We start from the raw sequence: 23,537 nt of genomic DNA on the forward strand, positions 1-23,537 counted from the left end.
TTTGTCCCATTTGTGGAAGACCCAAGAAGGAGTAGTGGACTCGGCCACATGCCGGGATCCTGTCAGCCAGGAACAGGACTTTTATAGAACGTGTTTTTGTGTATGAGAGAAACAATATAATAAAGGAATGGGATACTGGGCCCTCAGCGCTTCTGTACGTTAGGCCTCTGTCCCTTACAGGTAGTTGAAGTCCACTCATCTCCTGGTTCCCCAGCATCTCCATGCTGACCCTGTGCACCAAGGCTCCCACATCCCTCAATGGTATCAGATACCAGGAAGCATCGGAAGGGTCCCTTTCAGGCAGCGTTATCATTTGGGGACATTTGGACATCCCTGGTGGCATCTCCATTGGTTACTGGTCCTACCCTACTGTGTAGTCTCGGTCTCCCTGGTGATACATCTTTTCCATGAAGTATTTGCTGGTTCTGTTCTCCAACCTTGCCTGGCTCTTCTGCCAAGTTCCGCATCTGGGGGAAAACCTCACTGTTCCCATGTTTCCCCACCCCAACCCTGTATGCCAGGGCAAGAGGATGCCCTACAGTTAGCTGGTCAATTGTGTGCAATAACAGTGTTCTCCTTCTCTTCCCTTCTCAATGCTAACCCACTGGAACTAACAGCAAGCATTCAGAATGAGCGTAAGTGCCCCGTGTGCCTCCATGCCCTTGAGCCTCTGGGAGGTTGGAGGGAGGGAGGAGGGGCTGGGAAAAGGCCAGCTGAGGAAACAGGGCTTGAAATCAGTGGCCTCTTCCTCGCCTGCGGGTGCTGCTCAAGCCTAGAGCCCTATCATGAGTCCTTTTGCCTATGGAAGATGATGTCCCCAGGACAGGGGGTTGGGTAGGTGGTCAGAGGAAGGTCTATGGACGGCAGCTGGGATACTTCACAGCTACTCAGCTCCTTCATCCACTGGTGGCTGGCAGTGTACCCCTGGGCAGAACACCAGCTCGCTGGTACACAGGGAAGCCCTTGAGAAGCTCTAAGGGACTGAAGCCTCTTTGGCTCCAGCCTCAGCCGTCTGGCCGTCTATTGAGGCTCCTCAGAACCATCACAGCACTACGTTCTGCAGTCTTAGCTGGTTTTGTTCCTGTATCGATTCAGCACACATGTAACAGGATCTGTTGTGCCCTGTGCAATGTGCTGGGCACTGGTGTATGAGCCTGGATGAAAACAAAGCCTTGTTTTCAGTTGCTCAGAGGGAGATTGGACCTTCTTAAAGGGGTTCCTATGCTCCACCTTTGACATCCACCCCCATCCTGAAACCCTGTTTGAGAAGCTGCATCTTTGGAACAGGGTACCACTCATGCCTGCTTGCTTGCCTTGCCTGCTTGCCCCGGTGGCTCCTGGTGTTCTTGACTTCAGCTACTCCCTAAACCAAGTTTGGGGCAGGTCCTTGCAGTTCTGACCCTCGCCACATGTGTCCTGTTGCAGTGACCCAGCCCCCAACTATCACCAAGCAGTCAGTGAAGGACCACATCGTGGACCCCCGTGATAACATCCTGATTGAATGTGAAGCTAAAGGGAACCCTGCCCCCAGGTGAGTGGAGGGGAGGGACCTGAAAAGTCACCGTTGACCTGGCCCACTTCTCGGTCATACTTATGGCAAGTAAACTGAAAAGTTTGGTGCACAGCTTGAGAGATGGCTCGATGGTTACCAGTGAGTGCTGCACTTGCAGAGGACCTGAGCTCAATCTCGAGCATCCTCGTCACCTGTAACTCCAGCTCCAGGAGCATCTACTACACCTCACCTCCACAGGCAGTCGATGCACATACCCCCCCACACCCACACATAACCCCCACATACCCTTTCCACACACATACCCCCCACATCCACACACACCCAAATAACCCCCACATACCCTTTCCACACACATACCCCGACACATCTCAGCACATACCCCTCTATACCCACACATACCCCTACACATACTCCCATACATAACCCAAGGTAAAACAGATCTCTTTTAAAAATGTCTGGTTCATCCATCCAAACAATATCCATTGACATTTACCAGGTGCCACACAGGAGGGCCAGCTTGTGAGAAGCAGATGTGAAGTGGCCACGTGGCTCAAAACAGCTGTGCAGAGATATTACTGTGTGGTCATGAGTAAATTGCTTTAGAGCTCTAAGCCTCCATTGCGTCTTCTAGAAAAAAAAAAAAAAAAAAAAAACAGAACTGCCCTTGTATTTATGGGATTTTTACCTATTTTTGCAAAGCAGGAAATTTACCTCATAAGGAAACCAGAATGAAGACGTTAAAATGCTTGTTTCTGTTGCAGTGAAACCCTGGATTCTCGGTGTGTATCCCAGGCTGACCTCAAATGCATCACTCTCCTGCCTCAGTCTCCCTTCCTAAGTACTAGGGTTACAGGTGTGTGCCACTAGACACAGCTCGATGTTCTGTTCAGACTTGTGGTGTAATACGCTGTGCTGCCCTGTGTGGCCATCATCCACCCATGTTCAGCTTCCAGGAAGTCCCTCTTCCTAGCTAACTCAAGGCTTTCATTCTGAGCTTGTGTTTGCTTGTCTCTAATTCGAGGCCAGTAGACAGGAAGGAGAAACCTGTCCTAGCCAGACTTTCTTGTGCTGTTATGTGATCTGATTCATCCGCCCTTCTTCCTCTGTGGCAGGACCAGTGTCTTCCTGAGGAGAGAGGATGATTTTAAACACCCTTCCTACCAGTCACCAGCTTGGCTGAACCAGGGTTTAGACCCACTCCTTGGCCACCAAGACTAGATCCATTTCTGCCTGGCAAAGTGAAGATGTTATATAATATGTTCCATTTTCAAACAGTGGCAGCGTGTGTCCAGCATCAGGGAGGCAATGCAGAGTGGAAGTTCACTCTGGGTTCATGTGAGACAGTCAAACCAAGAATGATGCACCCAGAACCAGCAGGGATTCCCTCATCCCAAGTGGGAGTCACCCTATAAGGCCAGTCAGAACACTAGTGACCATGCCTCTAAGACTGGTCTTTTCCACATGGATCTTCTGTGGGGACGAGGACTCTAAGCAGCCATTCTTGCACCTTGCTGTGTCTGTACCACAACAGAATGGGGAGCCAAGAATGTGTGCAGCTGGCTGTTACATCCTTCCAGGACAAGCTGAGAATATGATGATGATGATGATGGTGGTGGTGGTGGTGGTGGTGGTGATGCCTTCATGCTTCCTCCTCCTCTTCCCCTTCCTCCTTTTTCAATATGAAGGGTGGAACTTAGATTCTTGTACATGCTAGGCAAGTGCTCTGCTGCTGAGTCCTCCACCTGCCAGGCCCAGGAGGATAGTTTAGGCTCTTTCCAGCTCTATGTCATTAGCCTGCCAGTTCATCCAAAGCTGCCCTTCCATGGTCCCCATGCTGCTGTTCCATGATCCCCATGAAGCACTTGTCAACCAAGGAACAGGTAGCCTCTGCCATCCATGCGGTCCTCAGAGCAAATGATACTAATAAGGTGTGGCAGAGCAGAGAGGTGGCACCTTGGCACATGCGGGTTGGTGAAATAAAGAGTTTGCATTCCTAGGAGGAGCCCAGGAATGTCACTAGGTAAAGAAAGCAGCTGACTCTGTTTTTTAAGAAACCACTGTCTGTCCCTGTTGTTGGTCGTTTTTCACTCTTTTGCTCTTTTTTTTTTGGGGGGGGAGCTCTCCACCCAGCTCCCAAATGAGTCACACACAGAGGCTTATTCTTAATTATAAATGCCTGGCCTTAGCTTGGCTTGTTTCTTGCCAGCTTATGTTAACTTAAATTATTCTGTTTACCTTTTTGCCTCTGGGCTTTTTCCTTTTCTTGCTTCTGTAATCTTACTTTCACTCTTACTCCGTGGCTGGCTGTGTGGCTGTGTGGCTGTGTGGCTGTGTGGCTGTGTGGCTGTGTGGCTGTGTGGCTAGGCGGCTGGCCCCTGATGTCCTCCTCTCCTTGTTCCTGGTCCTCTTCCTTTCTTCCCAGATTTCTCCTTCTATTTATTCTCTCTCTGCCTGTGAGCCCTGCCTTGTTATTGGCTGTTCAGCTTTTTATTAGACCAATCAGGTGTTTTAGACAGACAACGTATCACAGCTTCACAGAGTTAAACAAATGCAGTATAAAAGAATGCTACACGTCTTTACATCATTAAACAAATGTTCTATGGCATCAACAAATGTAACACATCTTAAAATAATGTTCTACAACATATCCCTGAGTTAGGTGCTCACAGGAACAGAACCCACTGGAGAAGCAGGGTACCTACTACTCATAGCCAGCCTTAACTAGTAACGGCTCTCACAGTGTGTACAGTCCCAGCAAGCATGACCTGGGCCTTTGCATTCTCCCAAGCATGTCAGGTGGCTGTGCCCAGCCAGGACTGGGTCCACTGGCATAGAGGTGGGGTGATGGAATAGAAGTCTTCCACAGAGCCGGGCACTAGGAACTGACCTATTCCAGCCCTCACATACGGTTGACCTAGCCCCTGTCATTCACAGCTTTCACTGGACTCGAAACAGCAGGTTCTTCAATATTGCCAAGGACCCACGGGTGTCCATGCGAAGGAGGTCTGGGACCTTGGTGATTGACTTCCGCAGTGGTGGACGACCTGAGGAATATGAAGGGGAATACCAGTGCTTCGCACGAAACAAATTCGGCACTGCACTTAGCAACCGGATCCGCCTGCAGGTGTCCAGTGAGTGCCAGGGACGGGGCTGGCTCCCTGGTGTGGAGGGGGCGTGGAGGGGGCCCTGTCCTCTTCCACCCCAGAAAGATTCCTGGAAAGAAACCTTCCAGACTGGCCGGTACACCCTTACCAGCTACTCTGAGCACCGGAGAAGGGGAGAGGAGAGGCCGTCTGAAGAGCATCCAATGTCACAAAAAGCTCCTCCCTCCTTTCAAGACCACCCTCTATGTCCTCTCTCTTGCCTCCCCGACTCTCCCATTTCCCCTTCTCTGGAGCCTGCCAAGCTCTGGCCATGGGCTTCACTTCACCCTCCTCTGTTTCTCCTCAGAATCTCCCCTGTGGCCCAAGGAAAACCTGGACCCCGTCGTGGTTCAAGAGGGCGCCCCCCTGACCCTGCAGTGCAACCCTCCCCCTGGCCTCCCATCCCCGGTCATCTTCTGGATGAGCAGCTGTACGTATGGAAGCCTGGCCTCACCGGGAGCCCAGCTCCAGGGATGATGCGGTGGGTGGGTTGAATGGGAGGTACAGCGGTTAATATTAACTGTGAACTTGACAGGCTCTCAAATGATCTTGGGGACAAATCCCCGTCTGTAAGGGATTTCTAGGTAGGTTAATTAAAATGAAAAAAACAAAAACAAAAACAAAAACCCACGCACCCAAAATATAGGTGGTAACCATTTTATGGGCTGGGATCCCGGATGAAGTAAAAAGGAGACCGCAAGCCGACAGCAGCCTGCGTCTCTGCTCCCTGACTGTGGATGCTATATGACCAGCTGCCTCACGCTTCTGCCAACAAGCCTTCCCCACCGTGGCGGACTTGCCCTGGATCTTTAAGCTGAAACAAAAGACATAACAACAACAACAATAACAACAACAGACCCCTTGTGAGAAGCAGATATGAAGTGGTCACGTGGTGCAAAACAGCTGTGCAGAGAGGCTGATATTACTGTGTGGTCATGAACAAGGTGCTTCAAAGCCCTGAGCCTCTAGCTGGGTGGAGGTGGCACATGCCTTTAATCCCAGAACTGGGGTGGGGCGAGGAGGCAGGCAGGTGGATCTCTGTGAGTTTGAGGCCAGTCTGATGTACAAAGTAAATTTCAGGATAGCCAAGGCTGCACAAAAAACAAACAAACAAAAAAAAAACCCAACAACCTGTCTCCAAAACAGCTCTGAGCCTCTTCTGGAAAAAAATAGAACCACCATCTGTGTGTGCGTGAGGGAGGTGGGGTAGAGGTAAGGAGTGTTCAGAGCGGGGCCACACGCGCAGGAAGTCCTTGGTGCCTGCCTGATAAAGGTGAAGAATAACAAAAAAGAAGAAAGCAAGTCTTTTCAAGAGGATAACCTGGGCTAACAGTCTTGTTTCATCTTGGATCCATCTGGTTTTGCTCCAGTCCCCACCCTTGGAAGCCGGGAAGGGAGCTGGAGACTGACATTTTCCATAGGTGGTGAATGGAGATAAGAGTGTGGGTAGGCGACCAGGTAACAGCACCCAGAGATTGTCCTGGATCCGTTGTGGACCGTTGCTCACCCAGCTCTGCAAAGACCGGGTTTTTTCATGTTTTTGATTAAAATAATAGGGAGCATTGACAGAGGAGAGATAGCCCTCACTGCCCTCCACCCTGGCCCTGCCCTTGTCCTCTGGCTCTCTGGCTCTCACTCCCTGCCCATCTCCCCGGACTTCCCTCCCCTCTCCGTTTATGCCCACCTATCTGTCTCTGCTGTCCCTCATTCTGTTCCTCCCTCCCCATCCATCTAGCCACCCATCTGTCTAGCCACCCATCCATTATCCTATACATCCATCTACCTCCCTGCCTACCGTCCATCAGTCCATCTACCCTGACTGTCCAGACTGTTTCCGATGAGGCTGTGCAGGGAGGCAGTACAGCCAGGAGAGGGTGGCTTTGTACAGTCATTGTCCCTCTCTGCCTCCTCACAGCTGTGGGGAAGGATGCCTGGCTGTCTGTGGGTGGGTTAGTTTGGACCCTCTTCTCTCACCTATTACATCCTATTTGTCGCTGAGTTAGGTCCATGGCCCTTCTTGAGCGGCTCTTATGACCCTCTTACTTCTGTCCTCACTCTCCTCAGGCAGGGCCCTGTTAGCTTCCACCTGGTTTAAATCTCATTCATAACAGGTCTTCTTAGGCTTTAAGAACGGGACCAGGTAGCCTCGTTTGAATGCTCTCACTGGTTCCTCTCTTGCTTCAGGACAGGCCCAGACTCCTTTACCAGGGACAGTCTCCTCCAGGACCCAGTTCCTCTGCCTCTCCAGCCCTTCCCCTTCAGCCCTACACCCTTCAGCCATAGGCTAGACCATGCCATGTCAGCCTCAGACACACTCCTCTAGCTTCTCAGGACCTTGCAGCATCTCCCTCTTTTGTGCCTGACACAGGCATGCAGACCTCAGGCTTCTGCTGAGGACTCCCGAGTGGACAAGGTCCCTTCTGCCGCCCCGCCCTTCCTCCCCAGTGCGTTCTCCTCTCCACACCACCTCTTCCTTCTGTCCTGTTACACTGAAGGCTTGCCTTCCTTTCACCAGCCACTAGAACATGTGACCTGGCACACAGTAGGCCCTCAGCAGATCTTTGAGGGGTGATATGAAGAAGCCTCTGTGGGAACAGGAAGTAGATCAGCCTGAAGTGTAGGTCAACAGACCTGACAGCTTGAAGCGCTGGCCCTGAATGTTAGCACCAGTTTCTGAAAAATACAGCGACGTCACATCCTCAGCCACTCCTATGAGGCCGTTCATCCTCAGTCCTGTATCTTACCATCTCTAAAACTGGAAGAGCTCTTAAAATCGACAGTGTGCATCATCAGTCGGCCTATATCTGACAATTATAATTGTCGACAAAATAAAAGTCCCTATTATAGTTGATGATGGCTAAATTTTGACATAAATGCAACAAGGCCAAGTTCAGAAGTACTTAACACACTATTGAGAGCCCCGTGTGCTCTGGCACCAGCTGGGTACCGAGGTGTGAGGATGAAGGAGATACTGGTTGTTGCCTGCACCATGTTCCCTGTGCTTCGTATGCACTTGACCCCTGACTCGAGGAGCAAGCAAAGGCTTGTGCTCTCTCCCTCTGGCCTTGAGGTCAGTCAGGTTGTGGCATGAACTGAAATTAGAAAAATGTGGTCACAGAAGCTGGGCAAAGGGAACATGTCCATCTGAGTACATTTAAATGTACCCCTTGGATGTATTCAGCCCTTCACTTTGCTATAAGGAGTGGACACATCCTGCTGTAGAATTGGGAGGAGTTGACCAAATGGTAGCAAACTCCAGCCCCCATCTGGTCTCCTAGACAGCAGAGCCGATTATCATTGAGTCAGTCTGCTAACCTGTCACCCCTCTGTTTCCCCGCAGCCATGGAGCCCATCACTCAGGACAAGCGTGTCTCCCAGGGCCATAATGGGGACCTATACTTCTCCAACGTCATGCTGCAGGACATGCAGACTGACTACAGCTGCAACGCACGCTTCCACTTCACCCACACCATCCAACAGAAGAACCCTTTCACCCTCAAGGTCCTTACCAGTAAGTGCAGGCCCTGCTCAGGGCTGGGGGCCACGGGATGCAGGCCCTAAGCCCACACACACATATGCGTACCTGTGGCTGGCCCAGAATCCTCTCTGGCTCATGGTGCCTGAGCCACTGCCGCTGCCCTGTGCAGCATCTCTGGATGCAGAAGTCTCAGGTCAAACTTGGTCCTATGCTAAGCCAGGGCTTGCATTTTGGTTGGAATCAGGGTCACATACCAAGGTCCAGCCCTGTCTTACCTCAGCAGGTTTGGGCTCTCTGGAGCCCTCAGCTCTCATTCAAATGCTCCTGGAGTTTGAGATGACTTTAAGTGACCATCAAATAGAAATCCCTATGGTACACTCGGCTTATTCCTTTTATTTCTAGTCATTGGTTGCATTTGTTTCTAGAAGAAAGCTGGTGCAGAAGATACCAGGACCAGCGGACACGCAGGAACAAATTGCGTTTCGTTCTGTAATATGTATTTGCTGAGCCACAGGGATATGTTGTCCATAAACTACAGGTTTATGATTCACTTCGTGAGGGTTCACTTTTATCCCCTGATTGTTTTTGGCTAATACAAAAGCAAATTAGCATTGCCTGGGCCACTACAGTGGCCCTCTCCAGGGGCACGCCAGGACAAGTCAGGCAGGAGTTTCAGCTACAGACCTCAGCTTGTTCAAGATGTCGCCTGAGTTTGTTTACAACCTGGACATGGACCTTCTAAAGAGTCTCGAATCTGCCTGGCTCGTGCTATGAATGCCATTGTCAGCGATGTGCTGTGGATGGTGAGGAGAGTGAGGATGCTGTGCCAGGAGTACCACAGGTCAAAATGAGGCTGAACCTTGGCTGCCCAAGACCTACCTCCAGGGGCTGACACTGCCCTGGGCAATGCCTTGGGTGGACTTGTTCAGCACGGGCAGAGACCTCTTCGGTCTGTGCTGGTGATGGGCAGGTGTACTACAGCATCAACAGAGCCTTATCCCTCTCCTCAGGATGGAGCAGCCGCCCCTCAGGAGAAGCTTCCTCTTATTTACTTCTCAGGGTTTCGTCCTCCTTTTTTCCTTTCATTTTCTTCTCCTTTTCACTTTTCCCTCTGTTCTTTCTCCCTCTTCCTCACTTTCCTTTCTTGCTAGTCTTCCCCTCTAGAGGCTACCTGCCTCCTGCTCTGTGATATGCCTTTGCCAGTGGGTGTTGTCTCCCATGACAGGACAGACAGCCCCGGCATTGCTGGAGCCCCAGCAAGAAGCCCTGCCTGATGCTGCAGAGGCCCTGGTTTTCTGACTCCTGAACCCAACCCCAGGAGACCCCCGGGGAAGGAAGTTGATCCTCCTGCGGGGCCTCCTCAGATGACTTCAGGTGGCTATCTGCCAGCCGGCTGAATGAAGGAGGACAGTGTGGTCTGCCCAGGCCCTCTGCGTGACCTCATCCAGGCCAGGGCTGGAGGAGGAGGAGGAGGAGAGCGGTCGGGAGGAGGAGGACCCTGCACAGCCTTCACATCCCCCTAGAAAGGGTGCCTCTGGGAGTCAGCCTGCGGCTAAGGGCCGGAGCCAGGTGTCATGCTGTTCTGGGCAGAGTCTGGGAGCATGTTCAGGTTAAATGACACTAGCGATGGAACTTTCCAGAAGCATCCTTTTCTCTAGAGGATGTAAGGGATGCTTGTCTCTGCTTCACTCTGAGTTGCCCGTCCCATTAGAAACTCTCTCTTCCCAGTGACAAGAACCCCTCTTGGTAACCTGAACAGAACCCTGCCAGCCTCCTGGAGTCCTCCCAAGAGCAGCTCTGGCTGGAAGCAAGTTCTGGGCATCTGAGCCAGTCTAGAATTGGGCACAGTTTCTTAAAATAGCACAGTTGGGCTCTGTTGACTTTCCTGTCTAGAAAGGGCACAGGCTTTCTTTACCTCCTTCAGAACCAGAACCAGGTCTGGATGGGAGGCCAAGCAGTCTGCCTGTATTCTGCCTTTGGGGACAAAAATCAGTCTCATTACACTGTTTTTATTAGTTGCATCAAAGGAAGGGGAGAAAGATACACACATGTATTTGCACGTGTATGTATATAACAAAATACCAGGCAACCTAAAAATCATTTTAAACTTGTTTTAGGATGAAGTAAAAGATAACCAGGAGAGTCAGGCCAATAAAGACCCATCTGTGACTTTGTCCATAGTGTGACGGGCACAAGGTCTCTACTGCTGCCGTAAGAAGCACCCTGGTTAGGGAGGAGGGGATCTGCCAGGGCAGACAATGGAGTGCACTCTACTCTCCCTGCTAGTGTCAGAAGGCATTCCTCAAGGACAGAATCTCCCTGGATCTCTTCCACATGTTGCCAAAGCTCCAGAGAGGTTGGCTGGGCACAGGGTCTTTCCCCAGAAGAGAGAAAGTCCCTGTTCCACCTGGTACCGGAAGGGCCCCTTCCTGCTGGAGCCTGCCACTGTGCTCCCCCAGGGGATGGACATTCTCTCCTAAGCACTACATCAGCATCCACTACCTGGTACCACCACCTCCCCCTTCATTCCGCTGTGGACCAGTTCCCATCTTCCAGCCAGGAGCATCCAAACTGACTTCCAAAGCAGCAAGGTCTTTCTCAGCCAGCCCCACAGTGAGGAGAAGCAGTTCTAAGAGTCAAAATCTTCCCATTGCTGGCTGTAAAGCAGATTGGGGGTGCAATTCAATGCCAGGCCCAGGGAAGAATTTGCATACCCTCTTATAATTACTTGTGATGGGATTTGATCTGTCTTTAAATATACAAATGTTCTAACACAGCCACTGTCCTCCCCTGGAAGTTGGACTGTGTCTTGGCTCTCCGGGTTATCAACTTGGATCCCCCTCTCACACACACCCCCGTGGGTACTGTCAGAACGTGAACCCTCAAGGTTATAGGTAGAGAGTGAAAAGCTACTTAAGTAGAGTGGTATGTTTATGTTCTAAAATGTCTTCACTGAAGACTGAAGGACCAAGGGCTTTAGTCACCTGACATTGGAAGGGCAGCCACTGATCTTGCTTTTGAAAGAAAGTCCCTGCCAGGCGGCGATGACACACGTCTTTAATCCCAGCACTTGGGAGGCAGAGACAGGTGGATCTCTGTGAGTTCAAGGCCAGCCTGGTCCACAGATTGAGCTCCAGGGCAGGATTTAAAGCTACAGGGAAACTCTGTCTTGGGGGGGCGGGGGGGGGGGGAGGAAAAGAAAGTCCCTGTCCCCGTGCTGTTGAGAGAGCTCCAGATCTCAGATGTAGGGTTCATCCCCTCATCTTCTTGCCCTGACTCAGACTCCCCTTCAGGAACCTCCACCAGGGTCTCCCAGCAGATGTCTGGCAGGGTCTACAGTGATGCCCACCTGGTCAGATTAGAATGCTCTTCTTGCCGGGCACTGCAAAAGGGCCCTCTGTTCCTCTCTGCTGATGCCTGTCTTACTGTATGTACACACACACACACACACACACACACACACACACACACACACACACACGTACCCCTACCCCTGCAGCCAGGCGGGGCTTTGCTGTCCTCTGCGGGTCTCACTAACACTCCTTTTTCTCTAGCTGGTCTGACGTGGAGTCCTGGGACTGGGGAGAAACTGGTTCAGAACCAGCCACGAGCCGCTACAAAATACTAATCCTTCCCTCATTTGTTCAAAATAGCGACGTGCCAAGCAGAGTTCGAGCCTCATTTCGTTACCTCCAAAATAACCTCGTTTTATTGTTGCCTTCTTTCGCAGGATTTAACCGTTTCGTTTCCCTTTGAGCTGTTTTGTGTTGCCTGTCCTCTACCAAGTGCGTTCCTATTCCGCGTGCACCATTTTCCTTTGGCAAAACCCCACTGGCGCTCTCCTTGGTTGCGATGTGGCTTTGCATTTCTGTTCTCTTCCTCCTCGTGTTTGCGCCCGCAGCTGCTCTGGGCCTCCCTGTTTGCTCACCCTCTTTTGTTTATTGCAGACAACCCCTATAATGACTCGTCCTTAAGAAACCACCCTGACATATACAGTGGTGAGTCCGGGGAGTAACTTCTCCTGCCCTACCTAATCCACTTCGGCTAACTTGAACTGATACCGTGACATTAACCCCTGCTGGGTGGCAGAGTGGACAGCTGGCCAGGCAAGGTGCCGAAGGGACACCTCAGGACACTGCCCACCTGGAACAAGGTGGCCAGGGCAGGAGTTTGGGGTGGTTCATATCGGAAGTGTCTCCTCCTTGTCCTTCCCATGTGCGAGTCTCAAAACTACCTTCTAAGAATTTAGCAAATTAAACAGAGTAGGTCTCCATAGAGGACTCAGCAGAGACTTAAGGATCAGCGACAGATGGATGGAAATTGGACTTTTGCATCCCTGTGTCCAAATTATCTGAGAAACAACTTGAGAGATCAGAGTTTTACATCAGTTTACAGTTTCAGAGCGTTTTGGTCCTTCATGGCGGGGAAGCAGGCACTGTAGCTTAGTTCACTATTGGCAGGAGTATATGTAGAGACTGTTCACATCACAGCAGACTAGGAAGCAGAGAGCAAGGCAAAAACCAAGTGTCAGATGTCCTTCAAAGGCCCACCTCTAGTTACCTACTCTTACCAGCTAGACCTCATCTCCTGAACGTTTCACCTGCCCTTAAAACAGCACCGTGAGCTGGGGAACAAGCATGGACAAGGGCAGGGGTACATTTCAGACTTAACCGTAACAGATGATGTTTGATAATGGAGTCCACAGTTAGGAGGTGTAAAGAACTCAGACAGCTTTCACTGAGTTAACTCTTCAGGGTCTGGGTGTGAATTGCCTGCTTTGTACCTACACTTCCTGAGAGTATTGCATCTCAGCCAGGTCCCATATGTCTTTAAAGTTTTTTTCTAGAGGGCTGGGCTTAGCACTTAGGAGCTCCAACTGCTCTTGCAGAGAATCCTGATTTAATTCCCAGCATCTACATGGTGACTTAGAACCATCTTTAACTCCAGTCTCAGAGACTCCGACACCCTCTTCTGGTCTCCACAGGTACCAGGCTGGCACATGGTGCACTTACATACATGCAGGTGTGAAATACGCATATACGTAAAATAAAAATATGTAAATCTTTATAAAAGAAAAAAAAAAAAGATTTAAGGTTTCCCTCGAAAATGGTATTAAGAATCCAGGCCAGAGTTCTCTTTCGAGGTAAGTATGAATGAAGTTGTCCCTCGCTGTCCCTGGCCTCTGTTCCGTTTCTTCTTTCTGGCAGTGTGTGCAAATCCAGTGCCCACTGGCCACATCTGCAAGTCATGGGACGATCACAATGAGTTGTATTTCTAACGAACCACAGCTGGCTGCTAGGTCTGATTAATGGGGGAACTGGCCATTTCCACACCTGAGTCTCCCCGCACTGTGGCTTAAGAATGCCTCATGTTCCCTGAGCAGCCGTTGGACTCAGCATCCGCTGGCTTTGGCAAGGCAGCTGGTCCCCTCGTCGGCTATGCTTCTGAGCTGAGTTCAGGTCCCCAAGGGGATCTTTGGGAGGTTGACTAGGTAGGAATGTCTTTGCTGAGATTGCTAATATAAGCAATGATCAGTGCCTGGGGTGGAGGATGGGACACGAAATGAGAGCCAAGGGAAAACAAAGGTTCCAACTTGGCACCAGCCGCAAAGACCATGCTGAGAATCTGCCAGAGAGATTTACTGCCCAAGGAAGCCAGGGCCTTTGTTAGATTCTGGGGATTATTTGTTTTCAAGATAATGGGGCCAGCCACTGTTGTATCAAAAGTCCCAGAGCACTGCTGTGGAATGTGCCTTTTTCTAAATTGAACCCCGAATATCTATTGTAGGAAGTGCTCTGAAATCCAGAACATGTCAGAGCCCTTAGAGGCCACCTGGCTTGAGTTCTTTGCTTTGTGTAAAGCAGGGAAATGTAGTTGTTTTATCCATGGAAGATGACTGGCTGATTTCAGCCATACATAACCCAGCTTATCTCCAGGGGTTAGTATTATTTTTTTTTAAGAAGAAAATAAATGAGATTTGTGAGAATCACTTGGACTGTGGAAGCAGCAGTCCACATAGAGACTGAGCCCTGGGTCCTCAGTCTGCACCAGGACATGACTGGCATAGCCTGATGCTCCCGGGAAGGACATAAAGTTAAAACAAGGCACATATTGAACACAGGACAACCAAGCTGATGGTTTTAGAAAGAAGGAAAAAAAACAAGGAAGTAAAGAAGTTCTTCCTGGGTACACAGAGATGCCAGCCAGTAACAAATGCCTGGTATATAGCTCTATTTGGCTCTGAGATACGGCATGTCTCTTTTCTAGCAGTAGGGCCACCCAGTCCTTTTGTTCTGTTCTGATGATCTGCACAGAGCTGGCATCCTCTGGACATGGGCCAGAAGCCACCCTACCCCCTCCAGTGGGCAGAGAAAGCCACTTGTGTTTCATCCCAGCCTGAAATCAGGTGGTTTATAGTGTGTATTTGGAGGTATTACTGCCTCGAGTCAAATCCAATCTCTAGGACACACCACCAAGTAACACTGGGCAAGCCATTTAATGCCTTTGAACTTTGATTTCCTCATCCGCCAAACAGGCAGATTACTAGCCTCAAAGACGGTTATAAAAGTCAAAGGATCGTGTGCCCATAGCCTGCTAAGCTGCTGTGCACATTGACAGCATTACTACATAACCCATTGTTGGATTTAAAGGGGCAGGTTTTATGTGGACTGGATTGTATGTAGGCCATCTGTTTCTAAATTAAGGGAGATGCAGAGAATTTGAAGAGAAGCCCAGGAGAGAAAGGCGGGCACACTTGCAGGAGGAGAGGTACTCCACAGGGAGAGAGAGATTAGTACAGAGGAGGAGTGAAAGCCGCCCAGATTGCTAGCTCCGCTAAGAACTGGGTAAGGGAGGTTGGGGATTTAGCTCAGTGGTAGAGCGCTTGCCTAGCTAAGCGCAAGGCCCTGGGTTCGATCCTCAGCTTAAAAAAAAGGGGGGGTAAGGGAAAGAGCTGCAATGATTACATGCAGGATTTGAGTGAAATTTATAGAAGAATTTTCCTAACAGCAAGACACACTAGATGTTTCTAGACCAAGAGACGCCACCCCCCTCCCATACATTTTGCTCAGCCATTCCTAGGGCCAGAAAGATGGGTGAGGTGCCAGGAAACCTGCCTCACATGCCTCTGGTTCTTAGCTCTGAGAATTGAAGACAGCTGAGGGAATGCAGGGCCAGCTGCCATAGAGAGCTGCGCTTGGCAAAGGTTCCCTGGTGCAGCTGATGTGTTGACATTGTTCTGCCGGCGGGCAGCTCTGGGTGAAGGGAACAGCTAAGTCTGTCAGCACTTTTGGCCTTTCTCAATAGAAGACAGCCAGAAACTGTTCCTCATTGGACCCTTAAAGCCAATTTGATTAAAGTGGGGTCATGCCCTGATGTCCCCTGACCAACCATCTGGCTCTGGAGATCCATGAGTCCTCTAAGCCACAGCTTGCAAGAATCTCTGGCAGCTTTACTTGAATCTATGCAGCTTTGAGCCTGGCACCTGGATTCTGGAGTTCCTCGGTACTGGGGTACACCCCGGCCTCCTTGGTATCGGGGTACACCCCAACCTGAAGACTGGAAATGGACAGAAGCATCCCTGCCTCCATGGTGAAAAGAGCTGTACTGTCTAAAGAGATATCTTTCACCACCTAGAATGTCATGCAATAGCTACGTTCTTGGTAGTTACCGGTTCCAGTGTCTCCTCCAGGGAAAGAAACTAGGTACCCTCCCTCGGGAATAGGGGCTCCCAAGTCACCAGCCAGGCCCTCTTCCTTAAGTGTTCATACCTTCCTTTAGCTCCAGCCTTCTCATTGCTCCGTAAAGCGACCAGTCACCATGATTCTCCTGCAAGATTCACACACCCCTAAGAATCCATCGGAGAGGCCTTGCAGCCTCCTCATCCCCACCCCAGCTTCTTCTCCAGCTTTAGTATCAGTTGCCACCATGGAAAGCTAAGATCTTAGATGGTGAGAAACAGGAACAAGACCACAGCAGTTCACACGGACAAAACGCCTTTCTCCTTCACCTCTTGGCCTTTGGATTGGGGGTTATTAGAAATCTATTCTGAAATTTCCTGTCAGAAATGGGGGCAGGTGGCATCTCCAGCTTCAGTCAGAGAGTCCATTTAAAGTAACCCTCACAGCACAGCTCAGACTCCAAAACAGAGTGAACTTGTGAGCTTGGGCAAGTCTCCTAACTTCATAGAAACTCAATTTCCTCTGCTAGAAACACCGAAGTGGTGGTGTCAAAACGTGTCGTGAGGATTCAACATGCTGGTGCTGCAGACCGCCCAGTCACGGCACCCGGCTCTTCTTAGATCTTACTGGGTGGCGGGGCTCCCTCTGCTTTGCAGGACAGTCTTGCATTGCCTTTGGACATAGCTCCTCTCCAGTTGCTGCTTCCTCCCTAAGATACTTCTGTGGTTTGGGAGCCCACATCCTACAAGTGGGGTGCTGCTGTAGCTTTCTGCTGGCCACATTGCAGTGTGCCATGATGCCCAGAGCAGGGCTCTGTGCTAATCTGCCTGCTGCACATGCTTACTGTTTACCTGGACCCTGGGGCTTTGTGCTGGATGCTACAGGGTGAATCGAGTGTCTGGAGGGTCACAGGCTGCCTCCTGCAGACTTATTTTCTTGTGTGGGATGAGTGTGATGACTGAGATGGGATCTTTTCCACCTCATCGTGGGGTTTGCAACTCTGCACAGACTCACCCACTTGATATGAATCTCCTGCCCTGGAATCTCCCTAACCTTTTGGTGCCCATGACTGTGTTTTCTTGACTGTTTGGGTGACTGTGTGATGGGGGTGGGAGGAAGCTGCTGTTTCCTGGATACTGAGAGCTGGGTTCTGCTAGATCCACAGGTATAGACTGTAACCAATTAACCACTTAATGGATTAACCCTGCAGTGACCGCTGCTCTACATGTGTGTGCTGGTGTGATCGATGAAGACAGCTACAGACAGCGTGGGGCAGATTGCTGCTTCCTTTCTTGTTTCCTCTCCCTTTTAACTTGTTTACCCCACAAATATTGACTGAGCATGTGCCCCGTGTCACGTGTTGTATTGTGCCAGCGGCCAGTGTGCGTTTTAAACTTTCTTCCCTTGACGAAAAGATAAAAGATAGGTCAACTCTGAGAGATGGTTCCCAATGGCTAATGAAGAGAAGCTGAGCATCCGTGGGACAGGAGCCTCCCTGAGCCAGCCAGACACCTGCAGCTGCAGCCCGCTCCCATAGGAAGCACACGTTACAGTCTGGATCACCAGCAGCCAGTCCTCACCCCACCAGGACCAGTCAAACCCAGAAGAATGCCCTTGTTCTCACTCCAGGCATCCCCAAGGGCTCCTAGCTCCTGTCAGCTCTGCCTTCCCTCTACTTCCCACTTGTCCGACTGAGCCTAAGACCTGTGGCAGCCTCAGCTCATAGTCATTGTTCAGTCTTCGCTGTCTTTCAGCAGTAAACTGCCTCCTCCAGCTTCCCTTTCGACTCGGGGTTTCCGGTTGGACAACCTGCTTTTCCTTTTACCCACTTCTCTAGAGTTATGCAAAGAGCATAGGAAAGAAGTAAAGCTCAGACAAGGTGAGGTCCGTTCTCTGTGGGTGCACCCTGATTGGCATGGCCCCTTCTTCCATGGGGAACAGCCTGGTGACAGCATCAGTGTGTGAACCACCTAGCCTCTAAAACCTATATGGAAGATTGCTGCCTCTCTTGTGGCTGTCCCCACCTCATTGAACTGTTGGTCCCCTCCTCCCACCTCAGCTGCCATTCCTCCCACCTACACCCACCCCCATCTCTCATGCAGTTAGTCAAGAGTTAGGAAGCAGAGTGGGCTTGGCCCAGTCTTCTCTCCTCATTCAGTCTCTTTGTGTCCTTGCTACGCCATTAATAATTCTTCCCGCATGTCCACCATGAATCTGGGGGTTTGTTGCTTCATCCCAGCTCCTTATCAGGGTCCCAAAGAGCAGGTTGCTTGTCCTGTGTTCCCCAGTCTATGCCTTTTCTCTCTCCCATGTCCCTCTCTGGGGAGGATAGACTGATGCTGAAATGCTACTTCCGTAGCCCCTCCATCCCAACACAGATGACAGAGAATGGACCTCTCACTGCTTGCTAACCCTTCCCTGTCCCACATGAAGGGGAGGGTTTCTGGGCTCTTCTCAACAGAACCTGGAGCTGGTTACATACATGTGCTGGTGGGGCCGAGACCCCAAGCTTCCAAACACATTTCTTAAAGATGCCCAGATCCTGGGGGTGGCTCGGGCTGGAAGGACCAGGAGTGGGACACGACATTTCTCCCTAACCCACCAGTGTTGGCACACCTGGGCAGGAGGCTCATGGAAGTCTGTCCTGTCTTGTTTCAGCCCGAGGAGTTGCTGAAAGAACGCCTAGCTTCATGTATCCCCAGGGCACCTCGAGCAGTCAGATGGTACTTCGTGGCATGGACCTGCTGCTGGAGTGCATTGCCTCTGGGGTGTACGTACAGCCTGCACCATTTTCTAGCCCTGCTCTTGGAGGGTGGGTGGGCATCAGTCCACACACTTGGAGGCACACCAGTACACAGGGAAAGGGAAGCAGGCAGCCCCGTGAGCAGAACACTGTATGTCTGTCATCCACATCCCACTGTGGCTGTCTCCATTTTTGGAAAAGAGAAAAGGCCACAGCTAGGCATACTGATCACATGGCATCTCAGCTCTGTCTTTCTGTGGAGACCCTATGGCCAAACAGCCTCCTCCTCTGTGTAGGAAAGCCCAGCTTTTGGAGGGTGTGCACCTCCCTCCTGGGCCCAAGTCCACTTTTAGGATATCTGAGTGTCAAGCTCTCTAAGAAGACAAGGACAACATTCAGTAACGAACCCTTTGTGTCCTGCTTGGTCCCTTTGCTAGCCCAACACCAGACATTGCATGGTACAAGAAAGGTGGGGACCTCCCATCTGACAAGACCAAGTTTGAGAACTTTAACAAGGCCCTGCGCATCACCAATGTCTCTGAAGAGGATTCGGGGGAGTATTTCTGCCTGGCCTCCAACAAGATGGGCAGCATCCGGCACACGATCTCGGTGAGAGTAAAGGGTACGTTGTGTGTATTTCTCATTATGATTATGTTGCCAGCCCTGAACACAAATATGACAGCCTTCCCTCTGTGGCGAGGAGGCAGAAGGAGTGGGGAACTTCTGGAGTAACATGGCGGTGTCACCCCTGGATGTGTGTGACTCTATGCACTCATGAGCATGTATGCTGAGGAGTGGAGACTCACCTTCGTGTTTGCCCAGCGCCGGGCTCTCTCTGCAAGTGACATCCCTCCCCAAGCCCTTTCTTTCATGTTGCATCGCTATCTGTGATGTGTTGTCTTAGCCTCTGCTGTCTGTGTTGTATGCATGGCACTGAGTTTCTTCTGAAGGATGGGAATCATCATGGACCGAGTCATTTTCAGGCTGCTCCCTCCCCTCAAAGCAGACACAACCCATCTGAGCAGTTGTGACACTAGAGATCCTGTCCTTGTGGGTGCTGGCTGTGTGATGGGCTGTGAGAATCATGTCTCAGCCCAGGACTACATGTAGACTGGGGGGTCCGGGGCTGAGGGCTGAGTACAAGAACTTCCAGCATACATTTGGCTGATCTTATGACCTTGCCTTCAGCACTATACACATACACAAGTGGGTTCTCATCCTTTTTGGTGAATAACAAGATTTTTTGAGACTTTAATCTAGAAATTTCTTTTCTCAGGAAAATCTATGTGTTCACAAAATTGTCCAAATAATGGGAAGGGGTGAACGACCAAGAACTGTTCTAACTAAAGTTCAGTGCCTAAAAGAAAAAAGTTCAGATCTTTCCTGGACCTCTGTTCTTAAAACAACAGACTCCTAAAGGGTGCAACCAAGGGCTTCATCAATGCCTATGACCTCTGACCTCTCAGAGCTTCAGCCACAAGGTCCCTTGACAGCTCAGATGCAGAAGGTCTAGATGAGCCCTGGCATCCCTGTGTTTTAAAAGCCTATTGGGGAATTCTGACAAGCAGACTGCTCCGTGGGCTCGGCTAACCAGCCACCTGCAGACTGGGCTGAGCTGCATCACCCTGGGGGTGAAAGATCAGGGCTGGGACTTGGGGCTTACCCTCACACAGGAGCCCACCTGGCTTCTCATGCCTAGCCTGTGCCATCTACCTCTGCCTGCCTTGTCTTTCAGCTGCTCCGTACTGGCTGGACGAACCCAAGAACCTGATCCTGGCTCCTGGTGAAGATGGGAGGCTCGTCTGCCGAGCTAATGGGAACCCGAAGCCCACTGTCCAGTGGATGGTGAATGGGGAACCTTTGCAATGTGAGTACCGCTCCATTAGTTCCTCCACCCTCCAGAGGTTTTGTTGGTGGGCTGGATGTCCCCAAAGTGGAAAAAAAAAAAATGGCTCATTGGTGCTACTTCCAGAAGCTTCCTCTGCAGGCATCTCAGGGGTGGAGAAAGCCTTCCTTATTTTTCTGAGAGAACAGGAAGATAAGTAGCCTATGGTTATGTTCCTGTGTTTAGAGATTTCGGCTTCTTTGTAGTTTTCTTAACCTTTGCTTTCTGCCCAATAACTCCAGAGCCCAGTTTAGAGTCTGGGTATTGAACTGCATCTCAGGTTTGCATCTGAGTGGAGGGCGGGGCTTAGCAGATAAAAAACCCATCTATTGTCACTAACCAATGATGGATCTGAGTCTTCCTCTCTAACCAGGACCAGTTAAAAGACAAGGTTATGCGACAATGTGAAAGACTGTAGCTGAACATAGGGAAGAACTTCCCCTTGAGTGGTTTGGGGAAATTTTGATCCTGTCCAGATGGACTGAATAGGGGGTCCCCAGGACCCCTTTGAGCTGATGACGGTTGGTCTGTTTTTTATGTCATATTCTGTCCAGTTGTTTTACTTTTGAAATGTCTAGTGATTTCCTTCTTCAAGGAGTTGGGGGACGGTAAGCAAGGATATCAACCAGTAGTGTGGGGACTCGGGCGGCGGCAGGGGAGGCTGCCTCAGTGTGATGCAGCTACGGAGAAAAGTCAAGGGAAAGAGGTGTGAATGAGACACAGGAGCATCTGATGCTGACCAGATGCAGGGCACAGGCTGCAGGCAAGCGCTGCCCAGGTCACAAAGTGTGTATAGGGAACGGTAGCCTCGCCCTTCGTGACTGGCAGCTGGCCTCATCAGCTGAGAATAACTGAAGTTTTAACATCCTGAACCTGTGGTCAGTGGGTGGACCAAGCTCTGCAACCGCCCATCTGATCCATCCAACCACTGGACCTTCACAGCCATGACCACAGCAGGGAGCCCGACAAAGAGAGCTCAGTGCCATGTCTGGGTCCCCCACTCAGTACACTGAGGAGATGCATCCAGCTGGAATGTTTTCCACCCCAGGGTACATAAACTGTGGTGTCTGGAGGAGTGAAAGAACCACAAACCCTGGTCACCAGAGGCCCCTGGTATGCAGAGAAGGGAGCTACTGAAGTGAAGACCACGCTGGCAGACATCATTCTTCTCCTACAACAAGCTCAGCACCAACACAAGTCACAGAAAAGACCAGGTTCCCCGCCCCAGTCTATCCAGTGGATTTCAGCTTTCAAAGGCCCGGGAAGAAATTACTCACTTTTTTTGCCCCCTGTATTCCCTTCCTTCCTTCCTTCCTTCCTTCCTTCCTTCTTTCCTTCCTTCCTCTCTCTCTTTCTTTTTCTTCACTTTAAACAGTCTTTTTACTTCAGTTTATTTATTTTTTCTTTTTTTTTTCAGTTTATTTTTTAAGTGTTTCAGTTTCTATTCTTACATTTAACTGCTTGCAGTTACGCATTTTTCATTGTTGATATTTTCTTTTTATTAGCCTCTTGTGTTTCCCCTTTTCCTTTTTTGTTATACCTTTACTAGACTTTAACTTAGTTTTCAAACAAAGGCCGTGTGTGTGTGTGTGTGTGTGTGTGTGTGTGTGTGTGTATGTGTGTGTATGCGTGTGTGTGTGTGTGTGTCTGTGTGTGTGTATGCGCGTGTGTGTGCGTCTGTGTGTGTGTATGCGCGTGTGTGTGTGTCTGTGTGTGTGTATGTGTGTGTCTGTGTGTGTGCATGTGTGTGTGGGTCTGTGTGTGTGTGTGTGTGTGTGTGTGTGTGTGTGTGTGTGCAGGTTCACATATGTGCCTGCAGGTGAAAGCCAGAGGACAACTTTGTTCTTAATCAGGAGCCATCATTTTGTTTTTTGGGACAAGGTCTTTCATTGACCTAGAATTTGCCGAGTAGAGTAGGCAGGCCAGCCAGGGAGCCCCAGAGATGCGCCCCTCTCTGCCTCCACAGTGCTGGGGTTATGAGCATGCATCACTGTGTCTGGCTTTTTCACATGTTCTCTGGGATCAAAGCAAGCAATTGACTACCCAAGTAATCTCCTCAGCCCCGAACAAAGTCTTTTATGCTCCATTTTGTTCCCTTTCTTATGTCTGTCTCATTTTCTTTTCAGACTTTTTCATTAGTGATCTTTATTTAGTCCCTTTTTCTTTCCTCTTCTCCTTCCCAGCATTCTACTACGCTCCTTTTCTTTTTATTTGCTTCGATCTAACCTTGCTTTCTTATATCTCCCTTTCTTTATCTCATTCATTTCCTATTTTTGTATGTACTCTAATTTTCAGCTTCCTAGCACACACTGCCTTCTTTTACCATTACATAATGGTTCTACAGCCATTAGTGATGTATCCACGGGCCTTAGCCAGTATCAAGTGTATTTCTGTGCCAAGTGTTGGCTTGCTGTTGGTGCTGCCACAGCAGTTTGTGATCTCCTCTCTGAATGGTACTGGGAATTGACCCCCTAAAAGCTCAATAAGACCAGGGTGGTGGTGGCGGCACACACTTGATCCCAGCACTTGAGAGGCAGAGATAGGTGGATCTCTGAGTCTGAGGCCAGCCTGGTCTACAGAGTGAGTTCCCGGACAGCCATGGTTGCACAGAGAAATCCTGTCTTGAAAAACTAAAGCAAACAAACAAAAAATCTCAATAAGAAGATAGGCAAATGAAACTGGAGGAGCTATCAAAGCCGACAGACATGTAAATCACAGCTCAGACCCACAAGAAACATGAAAAACAAAACACAATAACAGGACTCCTGCAAAGGATCATGATTCCTCGCTACTGAACTCGAGGCCATGAAATTAGGAAATGCCCGATGAAAAGTTCAAATGTTTGCAGGTAAAGGGATCAGTGGCCTCAGAGGAGATTGAAACAAGCAGCTGGATGACGTGAGGAAAGCAGTTCAGGAGCACGAGACAAAAGCCAACAGTACCGAGGAGAAAGTCAGAGGAACATGGCAGCGAGGAATAATGAAATAGAAATGTTGAAATGGAAAACTCAATGAATCAAGTGAAATAGCACAGGGGGCCGTCCACAGACTACACCAAGAGGAAGAAAAACTATCAGGAATAGAAGGAAATGTCGAG

At 50.1% G+C, this 23,537-nt stretch overlaps 1 protein-coding gene across 15 annotated transcripts in view; it reads left to right on the forward strand.

Moving 5' to 3' along the window:
• Positions 1 to 23,537, forward strand: part of Nfasc (neurofascin) — a 168,916-nt gene that overhangs the window by 93,951 nt on the left and 51,428 nt on the right. For 6 of the 15 annotated variants that reach the window (XM_036202976.1, XM_036202986.1, XM_036202987.1 and 3 more), the window contains exons 4-11: positions 1,426 to 1,531; positions 4,448 to 4,644; positions 4,964 to 5,086; positions 7,997 to 8,167; positions 12,082 to 12,132; positions 18,472 to 18,583; positions 18,994 to 19,178; positions 20,292 to 20,423. In XM_036202976.1, coding sequence (XP_036058869.1) covers positions 1,426 to 1,531; positions 4,448 to 4,644; positions 4,964 to 5,086; positions 7,997 to 8,167; positions 12,082 to 12,132; positions 18,472 to 18,583; positions 18,994 to 19,178; positions 20,292 to 20,423 — 1,077 coding nt within the window. Of the gene's footprint in view, positions 1 to 617; positions 636 to 1,425; positions 1,532 to 4,447; positions 4,645 to 4,963; positions 5,087 to 7,996; positions 8,168 to 12,081; positions 12,133 to 18,471; positions 18,584 to 18,993; positions 19,179 to 20,291; positions 20,424 to 23,537 lie in introns of all 15 variants that reach the window. The other 9 variants (XM_036202975.1, XM_036202977.1, XM_036202984.1 and 6 more) reach the window with 3 other exon arrangements.

The sequence above is a fragment of the Onychomys torridus genome, chromosome 11 (assembly GCF_903995425.1).
Source record: "Onychomys torridus chromosome 11, mOncTor1.1, whole genome shotgun sequence".
Classification (NCBI taxonomy): domain Eukaryota; kingdom Metazoa; phylum Chordata; class Mammalia; order Rodentia; family Cricetidae; genus Onychomys; species Onychomys torridus.